At 45.9% G+C, this 18,002-nt stretch overlaps 1 protein-coding gene across 1 annotated transcript in view; it reads right to left on the bottom strand.

The window, feature by feature from the left end:
* Positions 1-7,057: 7,057 nt before the first annotated feature.
* CTSH (cathepsin H) overlaps positions 7,058-18,002 on the bottom strand; it is a 31,458-nt gene continuing 20,513 nt past the window's right edge. The window contains exons 9-12 of the mRNA XM_077128556.1: positions 16,696-16,764; positions 14,025-14,131; positions 8,263-8,388; positions 7,058-7,488 (exon numbers count right to left, since the gene is read on the bottom strand). Of these exons, the coding sequence (XP_076984671.1) occupies positions 7,413-7,488; positions 8,263-8,388; positions 14,025-14,131; positions 16,696-16,764 (378 nt within the window). The 3' untranslated portion in view covers positions 7,058-7,412. The remainder of the gene's footprint in view (positions 7,489-8,262; positions 8,389-14,024; positions 14,132-16,695; positions 16,765-18,002) is intronic.

Below are 18,002 nucleotides of genomic sequence, written 5' to 3'. Positions count from 1 at the left end.
GAGGAAAATTCTCTAAGCTGTCTCTTGGTGTTCTTCTCGCGCCGACGACCCTCCACACCTTCAAGCCCGTTCCCTCTGCTGCTGCTGGACCGCGGCAGGATTTATCTGTTCTGAATGGTTCAAATGGAATGAACCAGCAGGTGCTCTCTGTGACTGCTTCTTTCACATATGCTTTCAAGTTTCATCTATATTGTAGCATGTATCAGGATTTCATTCTTTTTATGGGTGAATAATAATTCATTAAATGATCATTATATCAGATTTCATTTATCCATTCACCAGGCGATGGACATTTGGGTTATTTCTACTTTTTTGGCAATTATGAAGAATGCTGCTATGAACATTCATGGAGAAATTTTTGTGTGAATGTATTTTCAATTTTCTTGGGTTAGGGGTGCATTTCTGGGGCATACGGTAACTCTATACTTTTTGAGGACCTGCCAAGCTGTTTTCCAAAGTGACAGCTCCATTTTACATTCCTACCAGCAGCTCATGAGGGTTCCACTTTCTTCACATCAGCACCAACAACTGGATATTATCTGACTTTTTGATTATAGCTATTCTAATTGGTGCTCAGTGATACCTCATTCTGATTTTGATTTGCATTTTCCCTAATGACTAATGATGTTGAGCATCTTTTCATGTGCTTATTTGGCCACTTGTATGTCTTCTTTGGAGAAATGTCATTTGTCTTTTTATTGTTAAGTTGTAAGAGTTCTTTATGTAGTATGGATACTAGATTCATATCAGATATAAGATTTGCAAATATTTTCTCCAATTCTGTGGCTTGTCCTCTCACTTTCTTGATAGTATCCTTAAAGAACAGATATTTTTAATTTTTGAGGAAGCTCAATTTATCTATTTTTTTCCTGTGGTTGCTTATGTTTTAGATATCATAAAAATAAACAATTCTTTAATTCAAAGTCATGAAGATTTATGCCTGTTTTCTTCCTAGAGTTTTGTAGGTCTAGCTCTTGACATTTAGGGCTATGACTCATTTTGCATTAATTTTTCATATGTGGTGAAAAGCAGGGGCCCAGTTTCATGGTTTTGCACATGGATATCCATTTGTTGCAGCACCTTTCGCTAAAAATACTATTCTTTTCTCTATTGAATTGTTTTGGCAGCCTTGTCAAAAATTAATTTACATAAGTGAATGGGTTTATTTCCGGACCTTAAATTCTATTACAAAGCTTTATAGGCCATTCTTATGTCCGTGCCACACTGTCTTGATTACTGTGGCTCTGTAGTAAGTTTTGAATTGGGAAATGTGAGTCCTCCAACTTTGTTCTTCTTTTTCAAGATTGTTTTGGCTATTCTGGGGTCTCTTGCATTTTCATATGGATTTTAGGATCAGCTTGTCAATTTCTGCAAAGAAGCCAGTTGAGAATTTAATAAGGATTGCATTGAATCTGTTGATCAAATTGGGGAGTATTGTCACACTTGAGCATTATTAAGTCTTCTGATCCATGAGCCTACAATGTTTTGTAGGTTTTTTTGTTAAATTGATTCCTAAGTACTTTATTCTTGTGGATTCTTCTTGTGGATTCTATCGTAAATGAAATTATTTTCTTAGACTCATTTTCATACTGTTCATTACTCATATATAGAGATACAATTGATTTTTACATATTGATTTTGTATCCTACAACCTTGCAGAACTCATTCATTAATTCTGATAGCATTTTGTTTTTTTGTGGATTCCTTAGGATTTTCTATATATAAGATCCTGTCATTTGCTACTAGAGATAGTTTTACTTCTTCCTTCCCAATCTGGATGACTTTTTATCTTTTCTTGCCTAAATACCCTGGCTAGAACATCCAGTAAAATGTTGAGTAGAAGGCTGGAGGGAACTGCCTGAAAATGTAGAGCTGTGTTCCAGTAGACTGTTTCTTGAAGATGATTGTCTAATGATACAGCTTTCACAATGTGACTGTGTGATTGTGAAAACCTTGTGTCTGATGCTCCTTTTAGCTACCTTATCAACAGATGAGTAGAAGAACATGTGGAATAAAAATAAATAGGGGGAACAAATGTTAAAATAAATTTAGTAGACTGACATGCTAGTGATCAATGAAAGGGAAGGGTAAGGGGGATGGTATGTACGAATTTTTTTCTGTTGTCTTTTTATTTCTTTTTCTGAATTGATGCAAATGTTCTAAGAAATTATCATGATGATGAATATGCAATTATGTGATGATATTGTGCATTACTGATTATATATGTAGAATGGAATGATCATATGTTAAGAATGTTTGTGTTTGTTTGTTGTTAAATTAATTAAAAAAATATACACATCAAAAAAAAAATTCTGTATGACAAAAGACACCAAAAACAAGTTAAAAGATTAAAAGCAAACTGGGGGAAAACAAACAGAAGGAAAAAGAAAAACTAGGGGTACAAAAAAGGACCAGAAGGGAAACAGAAAAACTGGGGGAAACACTGACTGAAAGAAAAAGAAAAACTGACTAGAACAAAATAGTTCTCATAAATAGCAGGCAATATACAATAGCCTCTACATAGTAACTTGTATGCAAAGAACTCCTAAACCCGGATAAAAGAAAGACAAAAAGAAAAGAATCAAAAGATGGATGAACAGGTAATTCTCAGAAATTTTCTGAGGCAATTCTCAGAAAAAAGAAAAACAGATTACTAGTAAAAACGAGCTTAACATCTCTAAAAATGAAAAAAAAGTGTAAAACAAAGCAACCACAACGTATCGTTTTTACTTATCAGATTGGAAGAAATAAAATATATTTTTTGCAAAGATATGTAGACATGTGTACTCTCTTGTGCTATCAGTAAAGGAATAAATGAGTAGAATCCTTAAAAAAAAAATGTTGAGTAGAATTGGTGAGAGCTGACGTCCCTGTCTTTCTCCTGACCTTAGGGGAAAGTTCTCCAACTTTCATTATTTTTTTTTTTGACATGGGCAGGCACCGGAAACGAACCCCGGTGCTCGGGCTTGGCAGGCAAGCATTCTTACCTGCTGAGCCATCGTGGCCCGCCCCCATCTTTTATTCTTAACTATGCTGTTAGCTGTGGACTTTTCGCAGATGTCCTTTATAAGACCGAGGACATTCCCTTCTATTTTATTTAGTGTTTTTATCAAGAAAGGGTGTTGGATTTTTTTTTTAATGCCTTTTCTACAACAAATGAGATGATCATATGTTTCCCCCCCTTCTATTAACATAGATTAATTTTCAACCAATCGATCAACTGCCTTTGACTTTTTTGGGATAAGTCCAACTTGGGCATGGTGTATAATCCTTTTTTTTAATTGGGTGGAGGGTTCATGTACTGACCCGGGTCTCCTGCACGGAAGGTGAGCATTCTGCCACTGAACCACCCGTAGTCCTTCTTACATGTTGCTGAATGCAGTTGGCCAGTACTTCGTTGAGGACCTCTGCTTCTATGTTCATAAACGATATTGGTCTGTAGTTTTCTCTTGATGTCTTTTTTTTTGTTGTTGTTCTTCTAACCTCTAGTCTTTGTTTCTCCTTTGCTGTTTTCCTCCCAGAGTGGGAGCTACTTGGGGCCCAAAGTGGGTCCCACTAGCCTTTGATCTCTATAGGTCAGCACATGGCCTGCCCTGACCTAGAGGTCAAGAAACTGTGACTGAGACTAAGCAGGTAGCACCTCATCTGAACCCGGCTCTGTTCTCGATCCTTGAAGGTTAAGTGCATGTAGAATTTACTCGTCCCAGTTGGATCCAGCTTAGACAGATCTAGTGACAGCACTAGGGCAAGGGCCATTTTGCCTGTTTCCCAATGGCTGTGTCCACACCCAATGCCTGGAACAGCCCTGGGGCACCGGAGGGGAAGTGCTCACAGCTGACACCCGGTAGATGTTTGGCAAATTAATGAAAGGGAAGTAATCAGCCTTTGCAGCCCCTTTTAAAATAGGAGACCCAACATCACCTTCTGAATCTGAGGGCAGCGGACGCCCTGGGCACTTGCGGACAGGTAACATCAGCCCAAAGCTTGAGCCCATGCCTAAACCCACGGTCTGGGCTGAGCCTGTAAATCTCCCAAGTGAGGTTAATTTTGAAAAGAGATATTTCATGTTTCAAGATAATTTGAGTGCCCCTGAACTTCATCCAGAATTTTTTCTTTTTAATGAATGACCTAATATTGGTCCATTAATTGTGATTATTACTCCACTGCCCTAAGATGTTCATAAGAGGGAAACCAGGTGTGGGGTATACAGGCACTCCCTGCATTATTTTCTCAGTAATTCTGTAGATTTAAAACTATTCTAAATACAAGAAGTTTACCAACAACAACAAAGAGGAGAAAATAGTGCTGAGTGAAGATTTAGGCTGTTTTTCTAAATAGCTGTTCAACTTTCTAGTACCTTTTATGAAAAGAGTAAAAATTGAGTTCGTTGTATGCTACTTTTTATGTTGAATCCTCGTTTTCTAGACACTGGGTGATGTATGCACTGATTCCTTGATTAATTTAGCCATTAGCTCACATACTACTTTAAGTGTTGACATTTTATGTTTGGCATTTATAGGTATTTATGAAAAAAGTTCATTCTCTTTTATAAAATCTTCTTAACTATCTTGGCCTTTTTCTTCAAAGTAAATAGGAAGTATCCAACATTTTATTGAGATTTTAATGGGAAATATACCAAATCTTCATTTTCTGGGGGGAGAGGGGGAAATCAAATTAGTTGGTTTCAAAAATCAAGAATGTGATATGACTTTATAATTTTTAGTAATTTAATGATTTTCTTCATGTTGAACTTATTTTCCATAGTTATACCTACCTGCAATTTTGTTGCTAGAGTTTACATTATTTTTCTTCTGTTCTTTGTGGAAAGTTTTTTTATTTTTATTTCTTTATCTGGTAACAAACCACTTTCTGAACTCTTTCTTAGTTCTAAGTTTTTCCCATTGAGTCTCTTGAATGTTTCTTAGCCACACTGACACATTGTAAACAGTAATTTGTTTATTCCTTTATCACATTGACCAAACCTTCTAAACTGTTATTAAGCCATAAAAGTACTCTTGTTCCTTTAATGGAATTGATTTTACACCATTGAGCACTGGTCTGGGAGTCTTTATTATATTAAGAAACTATGCTTTCACTTCATCTTAGTTTTTAAATATCTCAAATAGCAATGAATTTCATACAAGTCTATTAAGATGGCTGCTTGTTGTCTTATCTGGCAGCTGTGATGTGTTGTTACTAGTGTTTTCTAATAGATTAGACCACATTTGCATTTTTAGATAAGTCTTGTCATGAAAATGAAATAAAAAAATTCAAATGTCCTTAAATCTTGAGCTCTCCAGCAGGCCCAAATGACACAAAAGGGTATTCTTTTCTTTTCTTTTTAAACTAAGGAACTGGAGGACAAAAAGCAGAGCTGTAACACATCCTACAGATGCTGCCCCCAGATCTCAGAAAGCAACAGCCCTCTAAATGGAATCCAAAGCTCCTGAAAAGGGAAGAGAGGGTATGGAAATTTCAGGAGCATCCGCATGCGTTCAAAGAATGGGGCTTGTTTCCCTAAAAACCTATGTGGTCGTTAGGTTCAGGTGTCAACTTGGCCAGGTGAAGGCACCTAGATTCTGTTGCTGTAGACATGAGCCAATGGTACGTTAAACCTCATCTGTTGCTGATTACATCTGCAGTCGGCTAGGAGGCGTACCTGCTGCAATGAATGACGTTTGACTTAATTGCATGGTGCTTCAATGAGAGAGCTCAATATAGCACGGCCCAAGCAGCTCAGCATACCTCATCTCAGCAGCTCAGCCCAGGCCTTTGGAGATACAGAAAGGAATCACCCCGGGGAAAGTTGTTGGAACCCAGAGGCCTGGAGAGAAGGCCAGCAGAGATCACCCTGTGCCTTCCCACGTAAGAAAGAACCTCAGATGGAAGTTAGCTGTGTGTCCTCTGAAGAACTAACAAAATAAATCCCCTTTTATTAAAAGCCAATCCATCTCTGGTGTGTTGCATTCCGGCAGCGAGCAAACTAGAACAATCTATGTGTATGGAAGACAGAATAGAGCATACTCCACAGAATTTTGGTTGCTGTGTCTTTTTTTTTTTTTACTTTTAAAACGGGCAGGCACCGGGATTCAAACCTGGGTCTCCAGCATGGCAGGTGACGAATTCTGCCACTGAGCCACCATCGCACCGCCCTCTGCTGCCTTATCTTTTTAAATTACTGTATTAAGAAACTTTCCTAGATATGTGTGGACATACTGAATTATTTTAAATGTCTCTATATAATGGATATATAATTAGTTATTTAACTAGTTCCTTATTAAGAACATTTAGAATGTTTCCCTTCCCTAACATAAATGGTGACACAGTGGACAGTGTGACTTGTACATGCATTTGCCTACACACCTGTGGGACAGGACCTCGTATGTGGAACTGCTGGGTTGAACAATGTATATGAACACTTTATATTCATGTATATTATGAATATATTATTTCATTTTATGTATGCTTATATGTATATGGATATTTCATTTATACATTTTTCCCCTTTTAAATTTTGATAGAAATTGCCATATTGCCTCCAAATACCTTGTATCAATTTACCCTCCCACCAAGAGTTTATAGGAGTTCTTGTCCCCACATTTCACCTCTTTAATATGTTAACATTTTCTTTTAAATAAAATTTGTTTTTACCATATGAAAAAAAAAAAGGAAAAAAGAACGGGGCTGGCTGAGGAAGGACTGGGGAGGAGGTCGTGGGGGGCAGTTCCAGGCTGGAGTTTGAGCAGAGAAAGCAAGCGGAGACTGCACAGGCGTCTCAGAGAGGTATAGGCTTTGAGAGCCAAAGTTGTGGGTTTGAATCCTGGCAGTACCTTCTCCTTCTCCCCACTTCCTCGTCTGGATTTCGGACGAATGTTCAAGAGGCCACATTATACCTGCCCCTCCTCCTGGGGACCCCACCAGGCAGGCAGTCACCCCAGCACCCACACCACCGTCCCCAACCAGAGACCCCGGCAATCCTTCCACGCCTCCCCCGCCAAGGCCGGCCTAGCTCTGAGTTATGGCTGGTCCCCAGCACGCAGCACAGGCCTGGCCCAGGGAGGAGCTCACAGAATGTTTATTGTGTAGAGAACACAGAAAACAGACTCTCCGGCAGGCACTGGGGGTGCTCTCCAAACGCGGCCCATCTGGAAAGAAGTACCTGAGTCCCAGCGCTTTCCAGCCGGGAAAAGCCGGGCCTAAGGCTCCTGCTGGAGGTCAGCTTTGCACCCCCGAGCATGTGGCTGACCCTGTGGCAAGGTGGGATTCCTCTTTCTGGTTTCCAGGCCCAGCACCAGGGCAAGGATGGAAGGTGGCAGAGCCTCTGGGTGGGTCTTCTCCAGGGCAGGACTCTGACGGAACGGCCCCCACCATTTCAGCCTTTCCCCCGCAGCCAGGCCCTGCTGCGTCCGGGCTCACACGAGAGGGATGGGGTAGGAGGCGCAGGCCGCCAGCCCACACATGTTCTTCCCGCGCTCGATGAGGAAGTACCTGGGAGGAGAGGGGGAGCTGGGGCCTGGCTGGTGGGGTCTCCACTGCAGGCCTTCTGGCGTATTCTGTGCCCACAAGATCCCACTCCAGGGACTGTGCCCTCTGCAGTTGTCCATAAGACACCCGCCTTGGGCCCTTCACCAGAAAACGACCGACTGACTTGGTGAATAATCCTTCCCTCTCCAGGGCCCCAAATGAGCTCTTTCTTATTTTCCCCACATCCCATTTCTCTCTTGAATTCACTGAGGGCCAACTTCTGAGCCCTCACATACTTATTTAATCATCAAGAATCCTTAAAAAAAATCCTTAACTGTCAATGAAGTAACAATTAAGATGTTGACAGAAGAGTCTAAGGAGACTCACGGCCAAGGTTGCATCAGAATACACACCCAGGCCTCCGGATTCTAGCCCCTTCTTCCTCTCAGGAGGGGCTGTTAGGGGCCGGTGGTAAACGTGCTGCTTTAATTTCTCAGAACAGACCCTCCCAGGTGCTGCCTTAGGCCCAGCAGGATTCCGAGCTGGAAGGGGTTTTTCCAGTAGTGCCTACAGACCTCACAGAGCCCAGTGGACCCCTGTTCCCTACCGTAAAGACCTGGGGTTCAGGAGAAGGGGGAAGGGCCTCGTGAAGCCCAGGGGCCGTGGAGGGGACCGTCCCACACCCCCTTCCCACTGCCTGGGCTGGGACCCAGCTCCTCCTTTCCTCTGAGGCGGGGAGGTCTCCTCCCAGGGCCCCCGAGCTCACACCCCAGCCCCAAGCATCCAGGACCCGCTTACCCGTTCATTCCCCAGTAGGGACCCCAAGAGTTTTTCACGATCCAGTAGGGTACCCCATTTCGTTCTCCATACCCGACGGCCAGTACTGCGTGGTTTACTTTATCTGGAGTTTTATGACAGGATTTGCTGGAAAACAGAATACAAAAGGTTTAAAAATAAGGGGAGGAGGGTGGGCCACGGTGGCTCAGCAGGCAGAGTCCTTGCCTTGCCTGCCGTGCCGGAGACCAGGGTTTGATTCCTGGTGCCTGCCCATGCCAAAACAAAAAAACAAACAAACAAACAAACAAAAAGGGAAGGAAAAAAGCAATGACACATTCAACATTCAAAAACAGTACTTCTTAGTGCTGTAAAGCCATGTTTTCCTACAGGACAGACTGGGAGGCATTTAAGGCATCGTTTAGTCCTGGTATGAGAATTATTCTCTTCACTTTTTCCAGTTCTGCCCACATGAAAGAGAATCTCAGGGTGGTGCTGGCCCATCTTTAACTCCTGACGCTTCCTCCTTCTGCTCATAATCGGGAGAAAACTGCCTGCTCGTGCGTCATTGCAGATAATTGGTGGCCACTGAGGATTTAACACAGCACTGCTTGGTTGCCACTGCATTTATTATTTATTTATTTTCAAGTTTCATGCCATTTTATTAATTGGGACATTATTTTTTTTTAACTTTTTAAATTATATAATATAAATATACGCAAAGCAAAGAAAGAAAAAAGCAATAGTTTCCAAAAGCACTCTTCAACAAGTAGTTACAGGACATCCCAGAGTCTGTCATGGGCCACCATACCATCCTCTCAGATTTTTCCTTCTAGCTACTCAAGAAGATAGGAGGCTAGAAGGAATAAATATTTTCATCATCACAATTGACTTTTTTTCTTTTTTGTGAAAAATAACATATATATAAAAAAGTAATAAACTTCAAAGCACAGCACCACAATTAGTTGTAGAACAGATTTCAGAGTTTGGCATGGGTTACAATTCCACAATTTTAGGTTTTTACTTCTAGCTGCTCTAAGATACTGGAAACTAAAAGAGGTATAAATTTTACTGATTCAGCATTCATATTCATTTGTTAAATCCCATCTTCTCTGTATGACTCCACCATCACCTTTAATCTTTCTACCCCTCTCTTTAGACATATGTGGGCAATGGCCATTCTAACTTTTTCATGTTGGAAGGGTCTGTCACTGGGGTACGGAAATGGAACTATCTGATGTTCTGGAGAGACTGGGCCCTCTGGGTTTTAGGACTTATCTGGACCAGGGATCCATCTGGAGGTTGTAGGTCACTGGCAAGTTACCCTAGTACATGGAACCCTCGTGGAATTTTATATATTGTCCTAGGTGTTCTTTAGGATTGGCTAGAATGGTTTTGGTTGGGGTTTGGCAAGTTATGATAGATAGCAAGCTCTAACTGAAGCTTGCAAAAGAGCAACCTTCAGAGTAGCTTCTCGACCCGATTTGAACTCTCTCAGCCACTGATACTTTATTAGTTACACTTCTTTCCCCCTTTTGATCAGGATGGAATTGTTGATCCCATGGTGCCAGGTCTGGATTCACCCCTGGGAGTCCTCTTCCACGTTGCCAGGGAGACTTTCACCCCTGGATGTCATGTCCCACATAGGTGGGAGGGCAATGATTTCATTTGCAGAGTTGGGCTTAGAGAGACTGAGGCCACATCTGAGCCACAACAGAGGTCCTCCGGAAGTAACTCTTAGGCATGCCTACAGGTAATCTAAGCTTCTCCGCTACCTACATAAGCTTCATAAGAGTAAGCCTCATGATCAAGGACATGGCCTATTGATTTGGGTGTCCCTATAGTTTGACACAGTATCAGGGATTCCCTGATGGTAAAGTATAATAGTTATATATTTTTTCTCCTATCCCTCAAGGGACTTTTTGATTATTTGCTTAATATATTCTAGGATGTATCCAGGCATTACATTAAGCTATACAGGATTAAAGGCCCTCTTTCTTAATTCTGTGCTTCCTGTGTTTCAATTGTTCAAGTGAGCTATACAGATAGGTTGAATCAGATTATGCACTACAGAAAATTTCAGTTCTAGACAAATAAAACTTTCTTCCTTTGGTCTCAAAGAGTAGGTGTGGTTCTAAAATATAGACACTGTCTTCCTTACCCTTGTGTTCTGAATTACTTTAAGCCCAACCTGTTTGGCTTCGTTCTTATCTCTTAATATCATATTATAGATAAAAAAACAGCCTCTCAAAATCCAGAAATAATAATCACCACTCTGGACTTAATGTGTCTGCTATAAAAGCTTACAGTCTAGGCCCCTGTTTTCTTATAAGCATTTTCTAAAGGAGATCATACCATTGTTCTTTTGTTTCTGACTTATTTTGCCTCACACTGCATTTATTTTTAAGGTTACTTTGATGGTCTGAAGCTGCATGTTCCCCAGAAAAACATGTTCTTAAACCGAATCCATTCCTGTGGATGTGAACCAATTGTAAGTAGGACTTTCCAATGAGGCTTCTTCAGTCAAGCTGTGACCAACCCAATGAGGATGGGTCTTAATCCTACTCCCAGAGTTCTGTATAAGCAGAACGAAATTCACCCAGAGACAGAAAGACACAAAAAGTAAAAAGCTAAAGCCAATGAAACCTGGAGGAGAGCAGAGAGGCCTGAAGATGCCGCCATGCCTTGCCATGTGCCAAACTAAGAACCAGCATGTTGCAGATGTCAGGAAAAAAGTAATGCCTTGATGATGCCTTGATTTGAACTTTTTCCCCCAGTTTCAAACCGTGAGTGAATACATTTCCATGTTTTAATTGGACCCCTTTGTGATATTAGGTTGAGCAACCCAGTAAACTAAAACAGTTACCTTCTCCTTACAGTAAATGCACAGGTTTTCCGTTTACCATCGTGAACTGGTTTCCATGAGGAAATCTGAGAGAACGAACTGCTAGGGTCATGCATTCACTCAGCTAACGTGCACGGAATCATCAGTGTGTGTCAGGCCTGGGGCCAGGTGCTGGGGCATGAGCAGCATGCAAAACTTCTGCTGGCCTCAGGGAGCTTTGTTTGGCAGGGAGCAGATGGGCAAAGAGATGACTTCAATATAGCCAAGTGAGGGTTGGAGCAGCGGGGAGGGCGTCTGGAGACCCCAAGAGGGCATCCAAACCAGGGGGATACTGCAGGGTCGAGAAGGGCTTCCCCGAGAAGGCAGGACCCAAGCGGGCAACGACAGACCTTTCACAGTGTGGTCAGGGTGGGGGCAGCGGGCTGGGGATGGGTGATGAGTCTCAGAGTCAGGGAAGACCAGATCATGCGAGTCCTCCCGGCCAAACTACGACGCTGGACTTTCATCCTGAAGGCCACGAGGAGACCCTGGGGGATTTAAAAGGTGATACGGCAAGGGGAATGTTCCAGAAGGCTGACTCTGGTTCCAAGTGGAGGCTGGAGGGGTGGGGGTGGGGGAGTGGACACAGACAAACCAGTGAGGGCGTGGCTGCAGGGGAGGGCGGGGGTGGCCTCGGGCAGGGACCCGGCATGGAGGGGAGGGGACAGATGTGGGCCGTGTTATGGGGCAGTGTCTACGAGACGTGGGGGTGAAGATGAGGGAGGGAAGGCTTTGGGAATGGCTCTGGCCTTTCATCTGTGCAGCTGCAGGAAGGTGGCCTCATGACCAGGACAAGGACCTGGGGTGGAAGGTGTAGATATGCAGGGTTCGAGGGTTCTATGGGTCTTCCAGGCCGAGGTGTCCTGAAACTATGGACCTCCTGCTAAACAGAGAGTGGGCTGGCAGGTGGAGACTGGCACGCTCTCAGCAAACAGCTGGCACGGAGTCGGAGCAAAGAGGCAGAAAGAGAGTGCATCAGTGAGGAGAGGAAAACGGCTGAGGACAAGCCCTGGGGACGCCAATATTTCAGGGGTGCCAAGGGGACCATGGAGGAGATTCTGGAGAAGCATGCAGAAAGGGGCTGGACTCACTTCACAACACAGGTGAGCCAAAACGGGTGCACGTGAGATACACCACGCACTGAACACGCGAAGGAGCTTGGTTTTTTTGAAGAACCCTGAAATCCTGGTGTTTGAGAACTGCTACTTTCTCTTCCCTGTCTCATACCTTCAAAGTTTTGGACCTGGGTATTCTTTTTTTCAATTTTTGTTAATAAAATTAATCAACATACAACACAAACATTCTTAATGTATGAACACTCCATACTGGGTGTGCAATCAATGGCTCACAATATCATCACATAGTTGTGTATTCATCACCATGATCATTTCTCAGAACATTTGCGTCACTCCAGAAAAAGAAATAAAAAAAGAAAAAAACTCATACATACCATACCCCTAACCCCTCCCTCTCATTGACCACTAGTATTTCCCTCTACCCAATTTATTTTAACATTTGTTCCCCCTATTATTTATTTATTTATTTATTTTGTGTGGTTTTTTTTGCATGGGCAGGCACTGGGAATCAAATCTGGGTCTCCAACATGGCAGGCAAGAACTCTGCCACTGAGCCACCATGGCCTGCCCTATTTATTTATTTTTAATCCATATATTTTTACTCATCTGTCCATACCATAGATAAAAGGGGCATCAGACACAAGGTTTTCACAATCACACAGTCACAGTGTGAAAGCTGTATCATTATACAATCATCTTCAAGAAACATGGCTACTGGAACACAACTCTACATTATCAAGCAGTTCCCTCCAGCCTCTCCATTACATCTTGACTAACAAGGTGATATCTATATAATGCATAAGAATAACCTCCAGGGTAAGCTCTTGACTCTGTTTGGAATCTCTCAGCCATTGACACTATTTTGTCTCATTTCTCTTTTCCCCCTTTTGGTCAAGAAGGTTTTCTCAATCCCTTGATGCTGAGTCCCAGCTTGTTCTAGGATTTCTGTCCCATGTTGCCAGGAAGGTCCACACCCCTGGGAGTCATGTCCCACGTTGGGGGAGGGGGGCAGTGAGTTTGCTTGTCATGTTGGCTGAGAGAGAGAGGCCACATCTGAGCAACAAAAAAGGTTCTCTTGGGGGTGACTCTTAAACCTTATTTTAAGTAGGCTTAGCCTATTCTTTGTGGGGTGAAGTTTCTTATGAAAAAACCCCAAAAGAATGAGGGTTCAGCCTGTTGATCTGGTTGTCCCCACTGCTTGTGAGAATATCAGGAATTTTCTAAATGGGGAAGTTGAATTTTCCCCTTTTCTCACCATCTCCCCAAGGGAACTTTGCAAATATTTATTTCCTGTTCAGATCTCTCTGGGATTTATCGGGGCAGCACTTGGGGGAAACCTACAAACTCTCATGCCCTACTCCAGGTTCCCTGCACTTACAGTGCTCAACCACTGTCCACACACGCTATATTATGGTCCTGGGTTTCCTTTCTTTTTTTTTCACATGTGCAGCAAAGGCACGGGGAATCGAACCCAGGTCCTCTGGCATCGCAGGCGAGCGCTCCTGCCTGCTGAGCCAAGGACCTGGTATTCTTAACTGGAGGTGGCTGTTCTGTTCAGGGTGGTGGAGCCCTGAGCTCAGATTTTGCCCCCAACACTGACTAGCGTGTGTCCCTAGTGGACCACCCCACTTCCAACCTTCTCTCTCTGCCTCTGTATGATGGAGACCATGGTTCTTGTCTCCCACGGATGCACAAAAACCATCCCACACACACGGTAGGTGTGAAGAAATGGCATGCGTGGCGCTGGGCAGATTCCAGGCCTCCCTGTGAGCAGACACCGCCAGCCCTTCGGCCACTCTCCCTCCTGCCTCCGGGTCGCGGCTCACCTGGAGTAGATGCCTTTCCTGTACCCCACAAAGTCACTGGTCACCTCGAAGGCAAAGCTCACAGGGTTGTACAAGGCCACAGCCTCCACCATAGCCTTCTCGTCGTTCTGTGGATGGACAGAGAGATGGATAGACGGACAGAGGGATGGGTAGACGGACAAGCACGGCCTCTGCCACATCTCAGACCCATTTTCAAAAGATGGCCCTTGGGCCCAAGGTGGGGAAAAGAGGCCTAAGCCAATATCCAGCAGGAAGGAAGGGAGGGGAGGCAGCCTGCCTCCTCGCTGAGGCAGAACTGGGAGTTGGGAGAGGGCAGTGGTGTGCGGGGCGACCCTCTTGCGCAAGAATGGAAAGGATCCCCGACCCCCGTTTTATTTATTTATTTATTTTTTTGGTATGGCAGGGTCACATTTCATTCTTTTTTTTCCATGTTATTGCAGCACCATTTGTTGAATTTTTGATTGTTTCTTTTGTTTTGTTTTTGGAAAGTGCATGGGCTGGGACTTGAACCTGGGTCTCTGGCATGTGCAGGTGATAATTCTACCACTGGGTCACCCTTGCACCCCCCGCCCCCCCTTCTTTTAAACACTTCACTTACAGATCCCTTCTCCCAAACGAACTCCCCTGTGGCCTCTCTCCCTTCACTGAGCTGGTTCTGGTGGACATCTTCCTTCCCCTCTCCTGCTCGGCGAATCCCCGCCTCCCCTGGAGTGGGGCCCCTGGGTGCAGGGTGGGCCACTCATCCAGGCCCTCACAGTCCTTCAGTGAGGGCCTCTTGTGAGGCAGGTGCCCCAAGGGATGCAGAGATGCGCCCCGCCCCCCACTTCTGCCCCCGGGACTCCCCCAAAAAGCCAGTCCCCAGAGCTTTTTTGGGGGGAAGAAGGGGGTTACAAGTTCATGAATAAATAAGACGCAGACTGTGGTGGAACTAAGAGGAAACCTAGCAAGGGGCTATGTGCTGCCCTTTTCAGCCGGGAAGGCACGTGGGAGGAAATCAAGGAGGCTTCTTGGAGGCAGCAGCTTTAGAACCAAGCAAAGAACCAGCACCCTGGCTGCATGTCACAACCATCTGGGGAGCATTAGAAGAATCCTGAGGCCCAGAATCTGTGCAGAGGGTCCTGGGCACTGGTGTTTCTTAAAGTTCCCCAGCTGGGAACGGCTGGGTGAGAGCAAGCTAAGAAAGCTATTCCCCTCTCTGAAGACCTACGAGAGCTGCAGTGAGGGTGGAGGTTTTGTGAGCTGCGGCCAAGGCTCTGCTGAAGGGAAGGGAGGTGATGCGTGGGCAGGTGGCAGATGGGGTCCCCAGCCCTCCCGCTGTCCTACTTCCCTGGGGGTGGGGAGGTGGGGAGAAAGCCAGCAGATGCCTTGTAAGAAAGAGGCTTCCTTCCCTGCACACTCGGAGAAGATGCTGTAACCCCGGTGGGGTCAGAGGAGACCCGAGATAAGGAAGGTATGGCGGCCTGTCCGCCCGGGCACTGCATGCTGCGGTGGCACCAGCACCGTTTCCACGGCCAGCCCTGGCCATGGCTGAGCCAGTGGCCTTGCCAAAGAGGCTGAGTGTCAGGTGCACCCAGGAGGCTCTCTCGGGGCCAGCAACAGGGACACCTGTGAGACCCTAATTGGCCTTTTGGTGGGATGCAACGGCTGGAGCAGGTCAGCCCTTTGTGGGCACGTCTCAGAGAAAACTGGCTCTTTTCTGAAGATAAATTTGTGGCAGCCAGTGACATCCCCTGCTCCTAGGCGTAAGCTCTATCTTGTTGAGGTGACGAGCCCTGTTTCTGGAATGACACGATCTCAGTTCAAAGTCCAGGCTTCACCTCCTAGATTTGAGGCCTCGAGGCCTCTGTTTCCTCAGCTATAAAATGAGGATAATAATGTCATTATCTCCAGGGTTATTCTGAGTCTAAAGGATATAAGGCCTGCTAAGTGGTTGGCCCAGCACCTGCAAGCACTCCATAAACTAAACCGCTGTCATTCTTGCCAAGAGCTTGGCATGTGCTTCAATTACATGGTAGCTGCCGTGATTATGTGGGCATCAAGCCTGTGATTTGCACAGACAATTGTAGCACATGCATGGCCAGCCTCGTGCTCTCATCTGCACACATCACACCCACACCCTAGGGAGATGTTCTCCTGTCCTTTACACACATCCTCCCACTGGTATCGTGGGGACTGTTTACGAGGATTCCAGCTCTCCCTTCAAAAAGAGGGTGGGAGTCCATTCCCCGTCCTTCTGAAGTTAGGTGTGACAGTGTAACTTTTTTGGGCACGATTTACCACTCTCCTTCCCTTTGCCTGGATCCTGACTGATACACATTCACACTTTCCCTCACTCTTTCCGCACACACGAATCCTTACACACAGATGCCAACATCGCACACATGCTCCCTCTTTTGCAGTATGGAGATTATTGTTTGCATTTTATAGACAAGAAAACTGAAATGCAAAAAATGAGGCCGTGCATAGAACTGGAGCCAGATCCAGGGTATCTGACTGCCATCCCCACGCTGCCACCACGGTGATTATATTCAATGACAATCGCAACTTCTCTAATCCAAGTGACGTGCTCCAAGAAAGCCTGTCCTGTCTGGCCCACTGGCCATCTGACACCTGTGAAGACCGGGCCCCTTGACAGGACACATTCTCCACCTGAGAGAAGGATCACACTCACGATTGTGATGTTGGCGACATCCTTGACGAAAGCAATGGCCTTTTTAGACTGGAACTTGCAGGTTCCCTCCTGTTCAGGGAGGCAAAAGGCAGGGAACACAGGTTAGGGGTGCTTGGTCCCAGGCTGAGAATTCACGTACTAAGCAAAAATCACGTGTCAGGGCCTGTGCTGGGTGGCGGGTCCCTTAAGGGAGAATTAGATGCCGCCTTGTCCTCCAGGAGCTCAGTCTTGTGGTAGGTCACTGCCCTGCTGTGGCTTTGACAGACGTGGGCACAGCAGCTGGTGGGAGGACGAGGGAGAGCCCTGGCCGGCCCAGGGAGATGTGCTGAGACCTGGGGCCAAGCAAGAGCCTGGAGGGCAGGGGAAAGGAAAGGCATTCTCAGTACAGGGAACAACGCTGGTAAGAGGTGGGCGCAGAGATGGGGTTCCACGAAGGGAAGCTCAAGCCCTTCTGAGAGGAGCAGGGAGAAGTCGGGGATGCGAGAGATGGGACTATAGAGAGAGGCAGGAGCTGGGATTGGGGGCCAGCCAGCAGTTTGACTGCAGCAGAGTGCAAGGTTATGAGGGGACAGCAAAGGGAGATACAGCTGGAAAGACTGGTTTGGGTGGGGGACTGGGGAGGACCTCAAAGGGCAGGCCAAAGAGTCCCGAGGTCATCCTGGAATCCCTGAGGAGCCTCAGGAGATGCTGAACAAGGCTGGGATGTGGTCAGAGCTGGGCTGAGAGGCCACACAAGCAGTCCCTGTGAAGAGGGGGCCTAAGAGGAGGCCACCTCAGTGGAGGGAGGCACGTGGCACGGCCCAAGGAGCGGCAGTGAAAGGCCTACTGGGTCAGCTGGTTGGTGCTTGACCGGAGGAGGTGAGGGGTGGCTGCCAGGCTGAGGGAGGCAGGCGCTGCTGTCCCCAAGACGGGGGGCTACAGGAGGAGGTGAGGGGTGGCTGCCAGGCTGAGGGAGGCAGGCGCTGCTGCCCCCAAGACGGGGGGCTACAGGAGGAGGCACATCCTCGGGGGAAAGACCAGGTGCTTGGCTGGGGACAGGCCGGACTGAGGGATGGAGAGGAGGACCCTGGCAGCTGGCCAAGAAGGAAAGGGTCCAGGAGAACACTGGCAGCACCAGAGGCCGAGGGACAGACACGGCACCGATGGGCTGGAATGCCGTGTGTCAGGCGAGGGTGAAGCCAGAGGCCGAAGGACAGACACGGCACCGATGGGCTGGAATGCCGTGTGTCAGGCGAGGGTGAAGCCAGAGGATGGCAGGACAATGCCCACTCCCAGCTGGAGGACGAAGAGGAGCTGGGAGGAAAGAG

This window comes from Tamandua tetradactyla, chromosome 14 (assembly GCF_023851605.1).
Source record: "Tamandua tetradactyla isolate mTamTet1 chromosome 14, mTamTet1.pri, whole genome shotgun sequence".
Taxonomy (NCBI): domain Eukaryota; kingdom Metazoa; phylum Chordata; class Mammalia; order Pilosa; family Myrmecophagidae; genus Tamandua; species Tamandua tetradactyla.
Note: the sequence above shows the minus strand (reverse complement) of the source record. Positions and strands in the feature narration are given on the sequence as shown.